Genomic DNA, 15,980 nt, shown 5'->3' on the forward strand with positions numbered 1-15,980 from the left:
AGGAAAAGGAAAAGGGAAAGGAAAATGAAAAGGGAAGGTAAAAGAGAAAAAGATAAAAGAAAATAAAAAGAAAGAGAAAAGAAAAAGACAAAGGAAGCAGCTTAAGAAAAAACAAAAAGAAAAAAAAGAAAAGAAAAAAAAGAATAAAGAAAAAAAACAGAAAAGAAAAAAAAAAGAAAATAAATAAATAAAAATTCAAAATAATTTAAAGACAAATCAACTCCCCCTCAGCCCCACGCTCCCTCCCCGGTGCTCCCATCAGATTAGTGAAGCCGAAATACCGAAATAGCCAAGTTGGCCCAGAGCGGTAGCAGGGCTGGCACGCGCGGGCTTTGATCCGCCCCCGCGCCCGGGAAGGTGGCTGGGCCGGGGATCAGACACCCCAGGGAGGAGGAATTTGCAGGGGAGGATTGTGGTGTGTGTGTGTGTGTGTGTGTGTGTACGCACCCACAGCCACCTTCCAGCCCTGAGGTGTCCCCCCACCCTCCTCCTGGTTTGGCTACCAGGGTGGGATGCAGCCATCCCCGTGGCCACCATCCCCATCTGCCTCCCCAAGCCACCGGCCACCGTTGGTAGTCATCATTGGGTGTCACCCCCCTCTCCAAAAATTTGGGCTCATGCCCCGGTTTCACCCCCCTGGGCTCTCAACCTTGAGTGTGGACCCGGCTTTTGCATCACGTCAGCAGTGCAAAAACCCGCTCTGAAGGGTAGGACCACCCCGGAGAGATGGGAGGGGAGGTGTTTTTTGGGATGGGGTGGCTGGAAAACTGCAGGTTTTGATGTTCTCCTAAAGCCTCATAAGGCGAAATGGAGCCCACGGCAGCCCGGATGCGCCGGTGGGGGGGCCAGACAGCACGTTCCCCTCCCTCCCGGCGGGTCCCGGCCGGGGCTGTCGTCATCAGAGGCACGGTGCTCCCATCAGATTAGTGAAGCCGAAATACCGAAATAGCCAAGTTGGCCCAGAGCGGTAGCAGGGCTGGCACGCGCGGGCTTTGATCCGCCCCCGCGCCCGGGAAGGTGGCTGGGCCGGGGATCAGACACCCCAGGGAGGAGGAATTTGCAGGGGAGGATTGTGGTGTGTGTGTGTGTGTGTGTGTGTGTACGCACCCACAGCCACCTTCCAGCCCTGAGGTGTCCCCCCACCCTCCTCCTGGTTTGGCTACCAGGGTGGGATGCAGCCATCCCCGTGGCCACCATCCCCATCTGCCTCCCCAAGCCACTGGCCACTGTTGGTAGCCATCGTTGGGTGTCACCCCCCAAAATGGGCTCTCTCTGGGCTCTCAACCTTGAGTGTGGACCCGGCTTTTGCATCACGTCAGCAGTGCAAAAACCCGCTCTGAAGGGTAGGACCACCCCGGAGAGATGGGAGGGGAGGTGTTTTTTGGGATGGGGTGGCTGGAAAACTGCAGGTTTTGATGTTCTCCTAAAGCCTCATAAGGCAACAAAGTTGATTGAGGGATTGGAGCATCCAGTTCTGGGCTCCCCAGTTCCAGAGAGACTGGGAACTGCTGGAGAGAGTCCAGCGTAGGGCAACCAAGATGCTGGAGGGATTGGAGCATCTCCCTTGTGAGGAAAGGCTGAGAGAGCTGGGACTCTTGAGCCTGGAGAAGAGAAGGCTGAGGGGAGACCTTCTTCATGCTCCCAAGGATCTCAAGGGTGGGTTGGAGGAGGATGGAGCCGGACTCTTTTCCGTGGTTGCCAGGGACAGGCCGAGGGGCAACGGGCACAAGCTGGAGCAGGGGAAGTTCCACTGCAATGGGAGGAAGAAGTTGTTTGGGGTGAGGGTGGCAGAGCCCTGGCAGAGGCTGCCCAGGGAGGGTGTGGAGTCCCCTTCTCTGGAGATCTTCAAGCCCCACCTGGATGCTCCTGAGTGATGTGCTCTGGGCAGCCCTGCTTTGGCAGGGGGTTGGACTGGATGGGCTCTAGAAGGTCCCTTCCAACTCCAACAATTCCGTGATTCCGTGACTTTAGGTGATGGGGTGGGGGGTATTTTTATCCTCATAAGAGCCTCCCATCGCATCCGTGAGTGGCCCTGGCCCTGAGCATCACCACCTCGGGGCTCCTGCCCTCCTCACCATCCTTTCCCCATGGACCACGCTGAACCTTGGAGCATCCCCACCAGCCTGGTTGTGCCTCACAGAGGGATGTGCGGTCCATGGGGGGAAATCTTCAGCCCCCACGTGCCCCACAGACTTATTTATTACTGTTTGTTGAGAAGGTGCTGGTGCTTTGCAAGGAAATTTATCCCCGTCCACAAAGGCGAATCCACCAGTCCTGGGGGGGAATATAGGGGTCCTAAGAAGATCTATAGGGTCATGGGAGGGGATTTGGGGGTCCTGGGATGGGAAATGAGGGACCTACAGGGTCTATCGAGGCCCTGGGAGGGGATATGGGGAGCCTGGGGGGGAAGATGGGGTGCCTGGGGGGGATTTGGGGAGTCCGAAGGAGGTCTAGAGAGAGCTGGGAGGGGACATGGGGCTCTTGTGGGGGTCTATGAGGTCCTGGGAGGGGACATGGGGGTCGTGGGGGCAAATATGGGGGTCCTGGGAGGGAATTATGGGGTCCTGGGGGTGAATATGGGGTGCTAGGAGGGGAGGTGGGGGTCCTAAGGAGGTCTATGGGACATTGGGAGGGGAGATGTGGGTCCTGGGAGGGGAGATGGGGTACCTGGGAGGGAACATAAGGGTCTTGGGGGGTCGCATAAGGAGGGGGGGGTGCATCCTTGGGGCTGTCCCACGCCTGGCCCCGGGGAAGGGTTTCGGTGGAAGGCTCCGCTCTCTCTCAGCCTCACAGAACGGGGCTGCAGGCCTTTAAATGCCTGAATTAGGCAAAATTTGGTGTTTCTCCAAGAATCCGCCGGAAATCTGCTGCTGGAAAAGCAAGCTCATCTTAAAGCTGCACGCACGCTGAGCAAACAAGTTTTCCATTCTCCAGAACCGTAGGGACTCGGGGTGGAAAAGACCTTCTCGGTCCTACCCAGCCCTTTTTTTTGGCCAGTTCAAGCTTGTTCCCCACGTTGAAATCTCAGGGGCTTCGAAATTTCTCGTAGTGCGCTTTTCTTGGCAGTTTTGGCAGCATTTTGGAGATGCCCTATGGGACTTGGGGGTGATGGGGGTGCCTCAATGAGGGTTGGGGGCATCGAGGGGCACCTCCATGGGGTGAGCACGGCGAGATCCTGGTGGACCTCCTGGTGGAAGGACCAAGCTCGGGGCAAAGCCGCAGTGATGCAGGTGTGGTGTTGAAGGGAAAACCCTGTTTGAGTGACTCCAGGGGCAAAAAAATCATGGAGGGGCAAAAAGACCTGCCATTCTTCTGCCCCCCTGCACCTGAGCCATCCTCAGACCTTCCTCCTCCTCCTTCTCCTCCTCCTCCCAACCCAGCGCCCTTTCCCACCCCAATAATGCATCACCCATCGTTATCCCACCGGCACCGAGGAGGCAGGGGATGCTCATGGAGAAGATGAGGGGGCTCCTGGCTGGATGGTGGGTGGGATGAAGCCCACCCCAGCCCTCCCTCCCCCTCGGTGGGGCAAGCACCCGGGGCCAGTGGGTCAGGGTGACTCACCGTGAGCTCGCCCGCGGTTGCAACACCGAAATTGGGGCTGTGAAAAGCCAGCCAGGCAGCCAGGGAGCCCGGCATCCAGGCAGCTTCCTAACACGCCCCTGGGGTTGCTATCAACATCCCTGTTGTTCTTAGCGATCCCATCCATCATTTATCATCCCCGTTTGCAACAGAGGCCCAGGGGCTGGGAGACGGGGTGTGGAACCGCCCGGGATGCGATTGCAACGCTCCCCAAAAGGGTCTTTTGGGGTGTAAGGGGTGGGGTGGGGGGGAAGGCACCCCTCTGTGGTGCTTATCCCTGCTCCCTGCCCTCTTCTGCCTTCTCCTTGCCCACTTCTGCCTTCTTCCTGCCCTCTTCTGCCTTCTCCCTGCCCAATTCTGCCTTCTCCCTGCCCAATTCTCCCTTCTCCTTGTCCTCCTCTCCTTCTCCCTGCCCAATTCTCCCTTCTCCCTGCCTGATTCTGCCTTCTCCCTGCCCAATTCTCCCTTCTCCCTGTCCTCTTCTTCCTTCTCCCTGTCCTCCTCTCCTTCTCCCTGCCCAATTCTCCCTTCTCCCTGCCCAATTCTACCTTCTCCCTGTCCTCCTCTGCCTTCTTCCTGCCTTCTTCTCCCTTCTCCCTGCCCTCTTCTGCCTTCTCCCTGTCCTCCTCTCCTTCTCCCTGCCCAATTCTCCCTCTCCCTGCCCAATTCTCCCCTCTCCCTGCCCTCTTCTCCCTTCTCCCTGCCCGCTGCTGCTCCAGCTTCCCACCCCTTTCGAGTAAAATCAAGGCAGAGCTGTCCTTCTCTGCCTTCTCCCTGCCCGATTCTGCTCCAGCTTCTGACCCCTTTCGAGTAAAATCAAGGCAGAGCTGGTGAAAATGGTGATCATCACAGCCCATTCCCTAAAGCCCGTTTAAATCCTCCTTTTATTCCACCTGGGGCAATTTTCCTGCTTGAGCGGACCCTGACGCTTCTCCTCCAGGGATGCAGGGGAGAAGGGGTGGCAGGAAAAGTCCCTCCCGCAGTTTTTTGGCCATCCTGCCCACCTCAGCTCCCCAATCCATCACTTCTGCCCTGGCAAAACCGCATCCCACGTGCCCCCCTGCATGCTTGCAGAAGGGGTTCTTCCCTCTTTTCCTCTCTTAAGTGACTCTGAGACCAAAATACTGATGTCGTCCACCTGGACTTCCTCAAGGTCTTTCATAGGGTCCTCCACAACATCCTTCTTGCTCAACTGGAGACCATGATGAGCACATCTGGGGCTGGAGCCCAGCATCCTTCACCCCATTTTCCCCTTGTCCCAGCACCACCCTCCGCCTCTATAACACCCCAGGTGTTTTAAAACCAAGCGAAACGAAACAAAAGCCCTTTTTTTTTTTTTTTGCCTTTTCGACAGAAGTGTTTTTGGGCTGAAGTTTCAAAACCAACCAGGTGTCATCACGGGGCCTCCGCCCCGCTGGCTCGGACCCCTCACCTACATCGTTAGGGAACGAGCTCCCGTGCCAGCAACGCCTAAACCAGGCAGGTATCTGTCTCTGGCTGGAAATCCACCCAGCAGAGCCTCCCTCTTTTGAGATGGGATCTTCTGGCCCTGGGAAGGGCTTCCAGGAGGGAGACAAGAGCCTGGTGAAGGTCCCTGCAGCATGAGGATCCCGACTTGGTTCGGGTTATTAAGGGTAGCATTTTGTCTCTGCTGCTTTCAGGCACCCAGATGAAAAAAATCTTGCAGAGAGCGGGGTGATTTATGTTTATTTTGCTTACTTAATAACCCTACAGCATGTCCTTCCCTGGGGCATTAGGGTGTATCAGACAAGCATTAATTTAAATTACAACCGTGCCTGATATTTATTTTTTAATATATTTTTATGGTGGCCTTCCCCATTTATAGTGATCTAGAAAAAAAAAATAATAAGAAAAGCCGAGGCCACCCCAAGAAGCTGTAATAGCTACCTAATAATCCTAAAAGCAATCAGGGGTGAATCCTTAGTGATGTTGACCCCAAAAAGCTGGAGGAGAAGCTCTGTGGAGCCGTGTTGGAGCGGTGACATCCTGGTGGTCACCCAGTCCTGCTCCGATTTCAGGGACCCCGGGGGGACAACGGGACCCCTCGAGCTGCTTCTGCTCCTTGGAGACCCTCAGGGAGCTTTCCCAGGGGCTCTAACGAGCCTCGGTTCGTTTATTTGGTTTATTTGGATGAGGCTGTGTCATCCATCGGTGCGGATTCCTGCAGCATCATCTATTTGGCGGTCACTGCCTGCTGAGAAATGGTGCCCTGGAATGACACTGGTATTAAAAACACCCATTTTGGGGGGGTTTGTAGCAGCACCAGTTCACAAACAGGCTGTGGGGTACCAACCCACCCGGGTTTAACTATTCCTCATCACTCATTGAGGTCCTGGATTGCCCTAAAGAGAAGTTTCCTGCAGAAAGAAATGCGCCTTTTCCACTCTTTTTGTGCCCGTGTGTGGCTCAGGTGGAGTTTATCAAACTTTGATGTGCAGAGGTTCTGGGTTCGCCCTAAAAAGAAGTTCCCCATGGAAGGAAATGCGCCTTTTCCCACTTTTTCTGTGCCTGTTTGTGGCTTGGGTGGAGTTTATCAAACTTTCATGCCCGGGCTGACAGAGAACGAGCCAAATATCACCCGGAATGGTGAAAAGCCAGGAGAGAAATTAAAATAATGGGCTTGGGCTGTGGGTGATGGGGGTTTGGTTGGGGTGATGGCACGTATCCAGCACGTGTGGCTCACCAGGTCCCCGGGGACACAGTGCTGGACTTAATTAGGTCCAGCATTGGCTTAATCTCCTGTCATTTGCACGCCTGAAGAGCAAAGCTTCTGGGCAATTAAGAGCTGGGAGGAAAGTTAGGCTGGAGGCGTGGGGTACGGTGTGTGGGGGGGGATGCTGGGCATCATTTCTGCCCCGAGGTCATGGTCACCCGTGCCATGTCTCCAGCTGGTGCCAGGGGAGGGAAACCAGCTCTGAGGAAAAGCCCAGGGTCCTGGGTCATCCCTGGAATCTGGGATCTGGGGTTACGGGGGAGGATGGGAGATCATGAGGTCTGGGACTGGGAAAACTGGGCTGGTTCCAGTGGGAAGGGGAGGTTTCTCTGGGTTTGGGGGTCACGGTGGGATCTCGGGGGGCTCTGCTGGGTTTGGGTGTGCCTCGGGGACACAACCCCTGGTGTCATCCCAGCAGCAAAGTGACCATGGTTCTCCCAGCTCGGGGCTGAGAACATGGAGATGAAGCAGGAGAGGGCTTGAGATGTGCTGGGGAGCAGCAGGAGGGGCACAAGGAGCTCCATCCCCAGGTCTGGGGGTTCATAATCCTCGATTTCCCAATTTTCCTCCTGATTTACCTGGTCAGCAGCCGGGCAGGGGGGGTAGAAGGGCCAGGCAGCGTGGTACCCACCGGTGTGAGCAGGGTCTGCTGCAACGTTGAGAACTGCAGCCTTTTGAAGCCAAACCATCACGTTTCTATCTCAGAAAGGCAGTGACAGGGGCTTTGGTTTCCTCCAAAGTGTACGAGTGAGGGTGGGTTTGGGTGTAAAGGGCCAACCATGGACCACAGCACGGCGGGTGGATGCTGGGAGCATCCTTGCTCCCCGTGTCACCAGCTCTTCAAAGACATCCATGGCCATGAGCACCCGGGGACTTTTCCTACCGTCACCTTCTCTAAGTCATTCCCTGCCCTGGGAATCTGCTGTTAAAACTCTTTTCTGAGTAATAAGGAACCAGGAGAGACCCTTCCCCACCGTGTCCTTCTCCTGGCATCACAGGAACCTCCCCGGCCACAGGGACATCCCCACCTTGGTGGCCTTTTCTTCCATGAGCTCCTTCCATTTATTTTTTAATATATTTTTATGGTGGCCTTCCCCATTTATAGTGATCTAGAAAAAAAAAATAATAAGAAAAGCCGAGGCCACCCCAAGAAGCTGTAATAGCTACCTAATAATCCTAAAAGCAATCAGGGGTGAATCCTTAGTGATGTTGACCCCAAAAAGCTGGAGGAGAAGCTCTGTGGAGCCGTGTTGGAGCGGTGACATCCTGGTGGTCACCCAGTCCTGCTCCGATTTCAGGGACCCCGGGGGGACAACGGGACCCCTCGAGCTGCTTCTGCTCCTTGGAGACCCTCAGGGAGCTTTCCCAGGGGCTCTAACGAGCCTCGGTTCGTTTATTTGGTTTATTTGGATGAGGCTGTGTCATCCATCGGTGCGGATTCCTGCAGCATCATCTATTTGGCGGTCACTGCCTGCTGAGAAATGGTGCCCTGGAATGACACTGGTATTAAAAACACCCATTTTGGGGGGGTTTGTAGCAGCACCAGTTCACAAACAGGCTGTGGGGTACCAACCCACCCGGGTTTAACTATTCCTCATCACTCATTGAGGTCCTGGATTGCCCTAAAGAGAAGTTTCCTGCAGAAAGAAATGCGCCTTTTCCACTCTTTTTGTGCCCGTGTGTGGCTCAGGTGGAGTTTATCAAACTTTGATGTGCAGAGGTTCTGGGTTCGCCCTAAAAAGAAGTTCCCCATGGAAGGAAATGCGCCTTTTCCCACTTTTTCTGTGCCTGTTTGTGGCTTGGGTGGAGTTTATCAAACTTTCATGCCCGGGCTGACAGAGAACGAGCCAAATATCACCCGGAATGGTGAAAAGCCAGGAGAGAAATTAAAATAATGGGCTTGGGCTGTGGGTGATGGGGGTTTGGTTGGGGTGATGGCACGTATCCAGCACGTGTGGCTCACCAGGTCCCCGGGGACACAGTGCTGGACTTAATTAGGTCCAGCATTGGCTTAATCTCCTGTCATTTGCATGCCTGAAGAGCAAAGCTTCTGGGCAATTAAGAGCTGGGAGGAAAGTTAGGCTGGAGGCGTGGGGTACGGTGTGTGGGGGGGGATGCTGGGCATCATTTCTGCCCCGAGGTCATGGTCACCCGTGCCATGTCTCCAGCTGGTGCCAGGGGAGGGAAACCAGCTCTGAGGAAAAGCCCAGGGTCCTGGGTCATCCCTGCTTAATCTCCTGTCATTTGCATGCCTGAAGAGCAAAGCTTCTGGGCAATTAAGAGCTGGGAGGAAAGTTAGGCTGGAGGCGTGGGGACAGGATGCTGGGCATCATTTCTGCCCCAGGGTTGGGGTCACCCGTGCCACGTCTCCAGCCAGGGGAGGGAAACCAGCTCCAAGGAAAAGCCCAGGGTGGGATCTGGGGTTACGGGGGAGGATGGGAGATCATGAGGTCTGGGACTGGGAAAACTGGGCTGGTTCCAGTGGGAAGGGGAGGTTTCTCTGGGTTTGGGGTCATGGTGGGATCTCGGGGGGCTCTGCTGGGTTTGGGTGTGCCTCGGGGACACAACCCCTGGTGTCATCCCAGCAGCAAAGTGACCATGGTTCTCCCAGCTCGGGGCTGAGAACATGGAGATGAAGCAGGAGAGGGCTTGAGATGTGCTGGGGAGCAGCAGGAGGGGCACAAGGAGCTCCATCCCCAGGTCTGGGGGTTCATAATCCTCGATTTCCCAATTTTCCTCCTGATTTACCTGGTCAGCAGCCGGGCAGGTTGGGTAGAAGTGCCGGGCAGTGTGGTACCCACCGGGGTGAGCAGGGTCTGCTGCAACTCTGAAAACTACAGCCTTTTGAAGCCAAACCATCACGTTTCTATCTCAGAAAGGCAGTGACAGGGGCTTTGGTTTCCTCCAAAGTGTACGAGTGAGGGTGGGTTTGGGTGTAAAGGGCCAACCATGGACCACAGCACGGCGGGTGGATGCTGGGAGCATCCTTGCTCCCCGTGTCACCAGCTCTTCAAAGACATCCATGGCCATGAGCACCCGGGGACTTTTCCTACCGTCACCTTCTCTAAGTCATTCCCTGCCCTGGGAATCTGCTGTTAAAACTCTTTTCTGAGTAATGAGGAACCAGGAGAGACCCTTCCCCACCGTGTCCTTCTCCTGGCATCACAGGAACCTCCCCGGCCACAGGGACATCCCCACCTTGGTGGCCTTTTCTTCCATGAGCTCCTTCCATGTCTTTCCCTGGATTTTTCTGTATCTCCTCATCCCTTTCCTGACAGAGGGAACATGGTGTGGACTGGCCAAGCTTTAATTCAGTGGCACAACAACCAGAAGAGATCCTTCCCCACCATGTCCTTCCCCTCCTGGCACCACAGGGACCACCCTGGCTGGAGCTGATGTCCCCACCTTGGTGGCTTTTCTTCCATGAGCTCCTTCCACGTCTTTCTCTGGATTTTTCTGTCTCTTCATCCCTTTCCTGACAGAGGGAACATGGTGTGGACTTGCCAAGCTTTAATTCAGTGGCACAACAACCAGAAGAGATCCTTCCCCACCGTGTCCTTCCCCTCCTGGCACCACAGGGGCCACCCTGGCTGGAGGTGACATCCCCACCTTGGTGGCCTTTTCTTCCATGAGCTCCTTCCACATCTTTCTCTGGATTTTTCTGTAGAGACCTTTCCCCACCGTGTCCTTCTCCTGGCATCACAGGAACCTCCCCGGCCACAGGGACATCCCCACCTTGGTGGCCTTTTCTTCCATGAGCTCCTTCCAGGTCTTTCCCTGGATTTTTCTGTGTCTCCTCATCCCTTTCCTGACGAAGGGAACACGGCGTGGACTGGCCAAGCTTTAATTCAGCGGCATAACAACCAGAAGAGATCCTGCCCCACCATATCCTTCCCCTCCTGGCACCACAGGGACCACCCTGGCTGGAGCTGATGTCCCCACCTTGGCGGCTTTTCTTCCATGAGCTCCTTCCAGGTCTTTCCCTGGATTTTGCTGTCTCCTCATCCCTTTCCTGATGGAGGGAACACTGCATGGACTCACCAAACTTTAATTCAGTGGCACAACAACCAGAAGAGAGCCTTCCCGAACGTGTCCTTCCCCTCCTGGCACCACAGGGACCACCCTGGCTGGAGGTGACATCCCCACCTTGGTGGCCTTTTCTTCCATGAGCTCCTTCCACATCTTTCCCTGGATTTTTCTGTGTTTCCTCATCCCTTTCCTGATGGAGGGAACACTGCATGGACTCACCAAACTTTAATTCAGTGGCACAACAACCAGAAGAGATCCTTGCCCTCCTGGCACCACAGGGGCCACCCTGGCTGCAGGTGACATCCCCGCCTTGGTGGCTTTTCTTCCATGAGCTCCTTCCACGTCTTTCCCTGGATTTTTCTCTATCTCCTCATCCCTTTCCCGATGGAGAGAACACGGCGTGGACGCGCCAAGCTTTAATTCGGTGGCATAACAAGGTTGGCATAATGGGATGTGACATTTATAATTAAAAAAAAAAAGCAAAAAGGGGGGGATTTTCCTGGTGGGGGCTGACAGGCTCCTTCGGGCACGAAGCCCCAGCTTGATGGTGATCAGAAAAGCAAGGGTCGTCGCCAGCAGGGAGAAGGTCAGCGCGGCGTGGGCGAGCAGGGTGAGATTTGGGATCATCCCATATCCCAGGGTGGGATGACTGGGATTGGGGTGGAAATGAGCTGAAATGCAACCGGGCAGCTGAGCTGGGAAACGCCGGAGTTTGGGAATGCTGGGAGCTCGCCGGGCCCTGCCCTGCTCTCTCCTGGCCGAGATAATTGGAGGGAGAGTTTCTCTTGGACTGGGATTTATGTTTTTTTCCTCACGTGCTTTTCGTTGGAAAACGGGATGAGCCTGGACGTTTCTGGGGGGTGGGGTAGGAGCCATCCTCGCTGGTGGTGGTGGCTTTGATGGAGAGGAGGGAAAACCCAAAACCTGCACCTTCCCTTGCAAAGGAGAGGGACGAACAGATCCGTGTCCAGCTGCAATTAGCATCTCATCCCTTTATTCCACGTTCAACCCTCCTCTTCACCACCATCCCAGGACAGAGGGATGCTCCCAGGGATGCTCCCCTGCTCTCCCAAGAGCCGATTCCCAAATCCTGACCTCATTATAAAGATTATAAAGAAGGAATCTGGGCTCCTGGCTGCGCCGGCTTTGATGCTGCCTTTCCCCCCCCCCGTCCCTGCCCCGTCGAGCCAGCCCTGTTTATTCAGGGATTAACTTCCCCACTTGGCTAATTGTTGGCTAATCACATCAACGGGCTGCCACCCCGTGGGACGTGTCCCCCAAAAACACCCCGATGTGTCCCCTGAGGGTCCCTTTGGGGTGTCCCTCACCCCCGGGGGCTGGGTTGGGGGCACGGTCTCCCGTGAGGAGGAGGAGGAGGAGGCAGGAGGCCAGCCTGGGTCCCATCCATCCCTCATCTGTTTGTCCTGGTCCCCTGCCAGCGATTGTGCCGATTCCCACACCCACTTTTCCATAACCCTCTGTCCTCGCCCGGGGCGAATCGTTGGCGCGTTCGCCACCCCATCCCTCTCCCCTCCTCTCCGATGGGATCAGACACGTTCTGGAGAGAGGGGGGGGGAAGAAAAGAAAAGGAAAAGATGAAAAAAAAAAAAAAAGATCAAGAGGAAAACAAAATATGACTCACCTCCTTCTTAATTTATTTGTATTTATTTATTCCCTACCCTACGTGCAGGAGGCAACACCGAAGGCTGGCTGGGATCTACCGGAGAGCCTGGGTTGTCTGAGGGGTGTCAGGAATTTGTGGGGGGGAAAAATTGATTTTCTCCACTCTTTTCGGACTCTTTTTTTGGGAGCTCCTGGCACAGAAATGGCTTGGCACAGATTTATTCCCCGGGTCTCCCCCGCGAGCGTCCCGTGCCCCCACCCAGCACTCGCCACCGCACAGCACGGACCGGAGGGTGGAAATATCTAATTCCACCTCCCACACTTTGTGTCCTCGGCGGGGGAAAGAGAGAAAGAGAAGATAAAAGGCTGGGAAGCTGAAATGGTGTCATTAGGAACTATTAATGCTCTCATAAAAGGGCATTAATAAAGGCGGCAGCTCATCAGCGTCCATTAGCTCCGCTCGTGGCAGGGATCTTTCGGGGGCCGATGCCCCCCTCGCCCTCGCTGGCATTTCTGCAAAGGGGCAACGGGGCTGGAAGTGTGTGTTGGGGGGGTTTATTCCTCCCTACAGACCCTTCCCCCCACACTAGGACCCCGGGGAGGGAAAGCTGGCAGGAGGAAGCTTCACCCCCCCCCCGACCCCACCATCCTCTCCTGCAGAGAGAGGGGATGCCAATGGAGTTTGCTCCTTTGCTTGCAGGATAGCTGTTTGCTATTTAAAAAGTTTAAAAAAAAAAAATTAGAAGGAAAAAAGAAGAAATAAATAGAAAAAAAAAAAGAAGAAAAAAATAGAAGAAAAAAATAGAAGAAAAAAATAGAAGAAAAAAAATAGAAAAAAAAGAAGAAAAAATAGAAAAAATAGAAAAAAAAAGAAGAAAGAAATAGAAGAAAAAAATAGAAAAAAATAGAAGAAAAAAATAGAAAAAAAAAAGAAGAAAAAAATAGAAAAAAGAAGAAGAAAAAATAGAAGAAAAAAAAGAAGAAAAAATAGAAAAAAAAATAGAGAAAAAAAAAAAGAAGAAAAAAATAGAAGAAAAAAAAAGGCAGGGTTTACAGTGCTCGTCCCTACTTTCTCCCTCCCGCCCTCTTCCTGTTCTCGCCTCTTAAAAGGAGCTTTATCCTTTGACTCTCCCATCCCCGGGGCGAGCCAGAACCCACTGCCTCTCGGGGCGAGCAGGCAACCCACATCAGCAGGCAGGAAAACATGGGAGGAGGCCCGGCCTCTCCCGATATCAGCCCATGGCAAAGCCAGGAATAGCAGCGAGGTCCCCGCACGGGAGCAGCCCTGCCCTGAGCAGGAAAGAAAAAGGAAAAAAAAACCCAAAACCAAAAAAAAAAAACCCTTCACTCCTTGCCTTTGAAGAGCTGGGGTTGGCAACCAGCCCGCCCGCATGGCGAGCCCAAGGTTGGCTATGAGTTTTTCCCTGCCAGCCCGGCCCCGTAGCCAAGGTGGGCACAGCTGGGGAGGAGTGGGCACAGCTGGAGGGGCTGGGCGTGCAGGGGTGGGGAGAGCAGGTGGGCACATCTGGATGGAGGAGGCACAGGCATGGAGAGGGTGTGGGGGGCTGGGAAGGCACATCTGGATGGAGGGGGGATACACGTCTGGGTGAAGAAGGTCTGTGCACCCGGGTGGAGAGGGCACGCACATCTGGATGGAGTGGGCACACAGCTGGATGGGGAGGGTGTGTGGATCTGGAGGGAGTGGGGACACATTTAGGTGGAGTGGGCACGCACATCTGGATGGAGTGGGCACACAGCTGGATGGGGAGGGTGTGTGGATCTGGAGGGAGTGGGGACACACATTTAGGTGGAGTGGGCACGCACATCTGGATGGAGCGGGTCTGGGCATCTGGATGGAGTGGGCACACACATCTGGATGTAGCAGGTCTGAGCATCCGGATGGAGTGGGCACACACATCTGGATGGATTGTGCACACGCGTCTGAATGGAGTGGGCACACACAGCTGGATGGAGTGGGTGCACACAGCTGGATGGAGCGGGCATCCACATCTGGATGGATCGAGTGTGTGCACCTGGATGGAGTGGGGATGCAGTGGGCACACACATCTGGATGGAGCAAGCACGTGCATCTTGGTGGAGTGGTCGCACACACATCTGGATGGAGTGGGCACACACATCTGGGTGGAGTGGGTCTGAGCATCTGGATGGAGCGGTCACACACATCTGGATGGAGCAGGCGTGCACATCTGGGCAGGTTGTGCTCGCCCATGTGGCCAGCCCGGGCAGGGAGAGAGCAGCCAGCACAGCCCCACGGCATCATGTCCCCCCCTGGGGACACCCCAGGGTGCTTCTTCCCCTCCTCCCACATCTCACCACCTTCCCCTCCCTCTGTGAGCCAAAGGCACCCAAACCTGCCCAAAAATCTTAGTCATCACCTCTCTGTCATGGGGATATTTTCACTCCGGCTGCCAAGGTGACAAGCCAGCCCCCGGGGAGCCACTAGCCAGGGACCTGAGTGGCTCCTTGGCTTCCAGGTGACCTTCCTTGGCTTCCAGGTGACCTTCCTTGGCCACCAACAAGCTGTCACCAGCCGTGACTCAGTGCGAAGCAGGTTTCTTTTGGGGAGAAAACAAAGCTTTGATCCCAGAGAGCTGGGAGAACCGACCACGTTCCCTGTGTGCACTTTTCCTTGCAATCATCTGATGCATCTCTTTTTGGGGTTGGGTTTTTTTTGAGGGGGTTGGGTTTTTTTTGAGGGGTTGGGGCTTTTTTTGTTGGGTTTTTTTTTTTTTTTCGGGGTAATAAGTCCCAGGGCAGGTTAGGACGGAGGAGCCCTGGCAGTGGTGTGTGTGTGGGCAGGACTGGAATAACGGGTGCTGTAGGAGAGGCTTGAGGAGCACTGGCAGCACCGGTGGGGGCCGGGAAGAGCACGGCAGGTCATGGTTGAAGGTGGTTTGTGTGGGGCCAAGATGGGTCCAAAGCTCCCACTGCCCTCCCTTTGCCATTAAACCATCCTGGGGGGATGCTCGGTGGTCCAGGAAAAGCCTCCCTCCTCCAGGGAAGCTTCCATGGGATGGAGATCCAAGTTTGTGAGGTGGTGGGGGTGGCAGAAGGACCATGATGGGACAAAGCTTCACCCCTGGGAAACATCGGTGGAAATCACTGTGGTTCCTCCACTGTCAGACCCTTCCCACCCTACAAGGTTCACCCTTCCCCAGTGTTCCCAGTGGCACCGAGGCTTTTAACCGGGCTTTTGTGGCTTTCCCAGCCTGGCTGACCAGTCTGGATCACTGGTGGCCCCCGTGGGCAGGTGACATTCTGGTGCCAGCACCACCTCTGTGCCAGGACACCCCAGCAGCCCAAGAAAGCCCCCCAGCAAACTCCTCACACCCTGGCCCAGCGATGCCCCCCCTTTGCAAGGAAAACCCCCAAAATGTTGGAAAATAAATCCCCAGGGAGAATCAGGTGCAGCTGGGGGGGGGCAGGAGGGGTCTGTCCCCCCCACATCTTTCTCCTGGTGATTTTGGTAGCACCTCACCCCCCCCTCTCCTTGTCCTTCCAGGGTGCAGATCTGAGGACTGGGGACATCAAAGGGCGCGTATTGACGGGTGAGTGCAGACCCCGATGCTGGGGGCCACGAGGGGGGTCCCACACCCCCAGCTGGGAGCTGGGATGAGGTGGTGGCAGAGCTGGCTGTCCCCAGAGGGGACAAGGACACCAGGATGCCATGGGGGGGGGGGACACGAGGGGTTCCCCTGGGCACTCTCTGAAGCAGGAGCCACTTTTTCTCTTCTTTTTCTAGAGGCAAAAGTGGTTTAAAAAAAAAACTCTGCAGTTGGAAGAGCCCCAAACCAGTGTGAAAAGGCTCTGGGGGGAGCTGGGGGGGGGAACACAATTAAAAAAAAAAAACAAACCCAAGATAAAAGCGGGTGAATCCCAACAATTTCTGTGATGTTGCACGAACAAAAGACTTTCAGCTCCAAACAAGCCAGGGGGGGCTCGTGGGGCTGACACCCCCAAGGGAGTGGGGCAGGGGCTCCCCCCCCCCCCC

The 15,980-nt window shown here is 55.1% G+C and overlaps 1 protein-coding gene across 1 annotated transcript in view; it reads left to right on the plus strand.

The window, feature by feature from the left end:
* The window catches only part of PEBP4 (phosphatidylethanolamine binding protein 4), a 186,945-nt gene that overhangs the window by 150,190 nt on the left and 20,775 nt on the right, over nucleotides 1–15,980 (plus strand). Inside the window, exon 7 of the mRNA XM_014948847.1 lies at nucleotides 15,492–15,537. Within this exon, the coding sequence (XP_014804333.1) occupies nucleotides 15,492–15,537 (46 nt within the window). The remainder of the gene's footprint in view (nucleotides 1–15,491; nucleotides 15,538–15,980) is intronic.

Source organism: Calidris pugnax, unplaced genomic scaffold (genome assembly GCF_001431845.1).
Source record: "Calidris pugnax isolate Ruff unplaced genomic scaffold, ASM143184v1 scaffold6, whole genome shotgun sequence".
NCBI classification, from domain to species: Eukaryota; Metazoa; Chordata; class Aves; order Charadriiformes; family Scolopacidae; genus Calidris; species Calidris pugnax.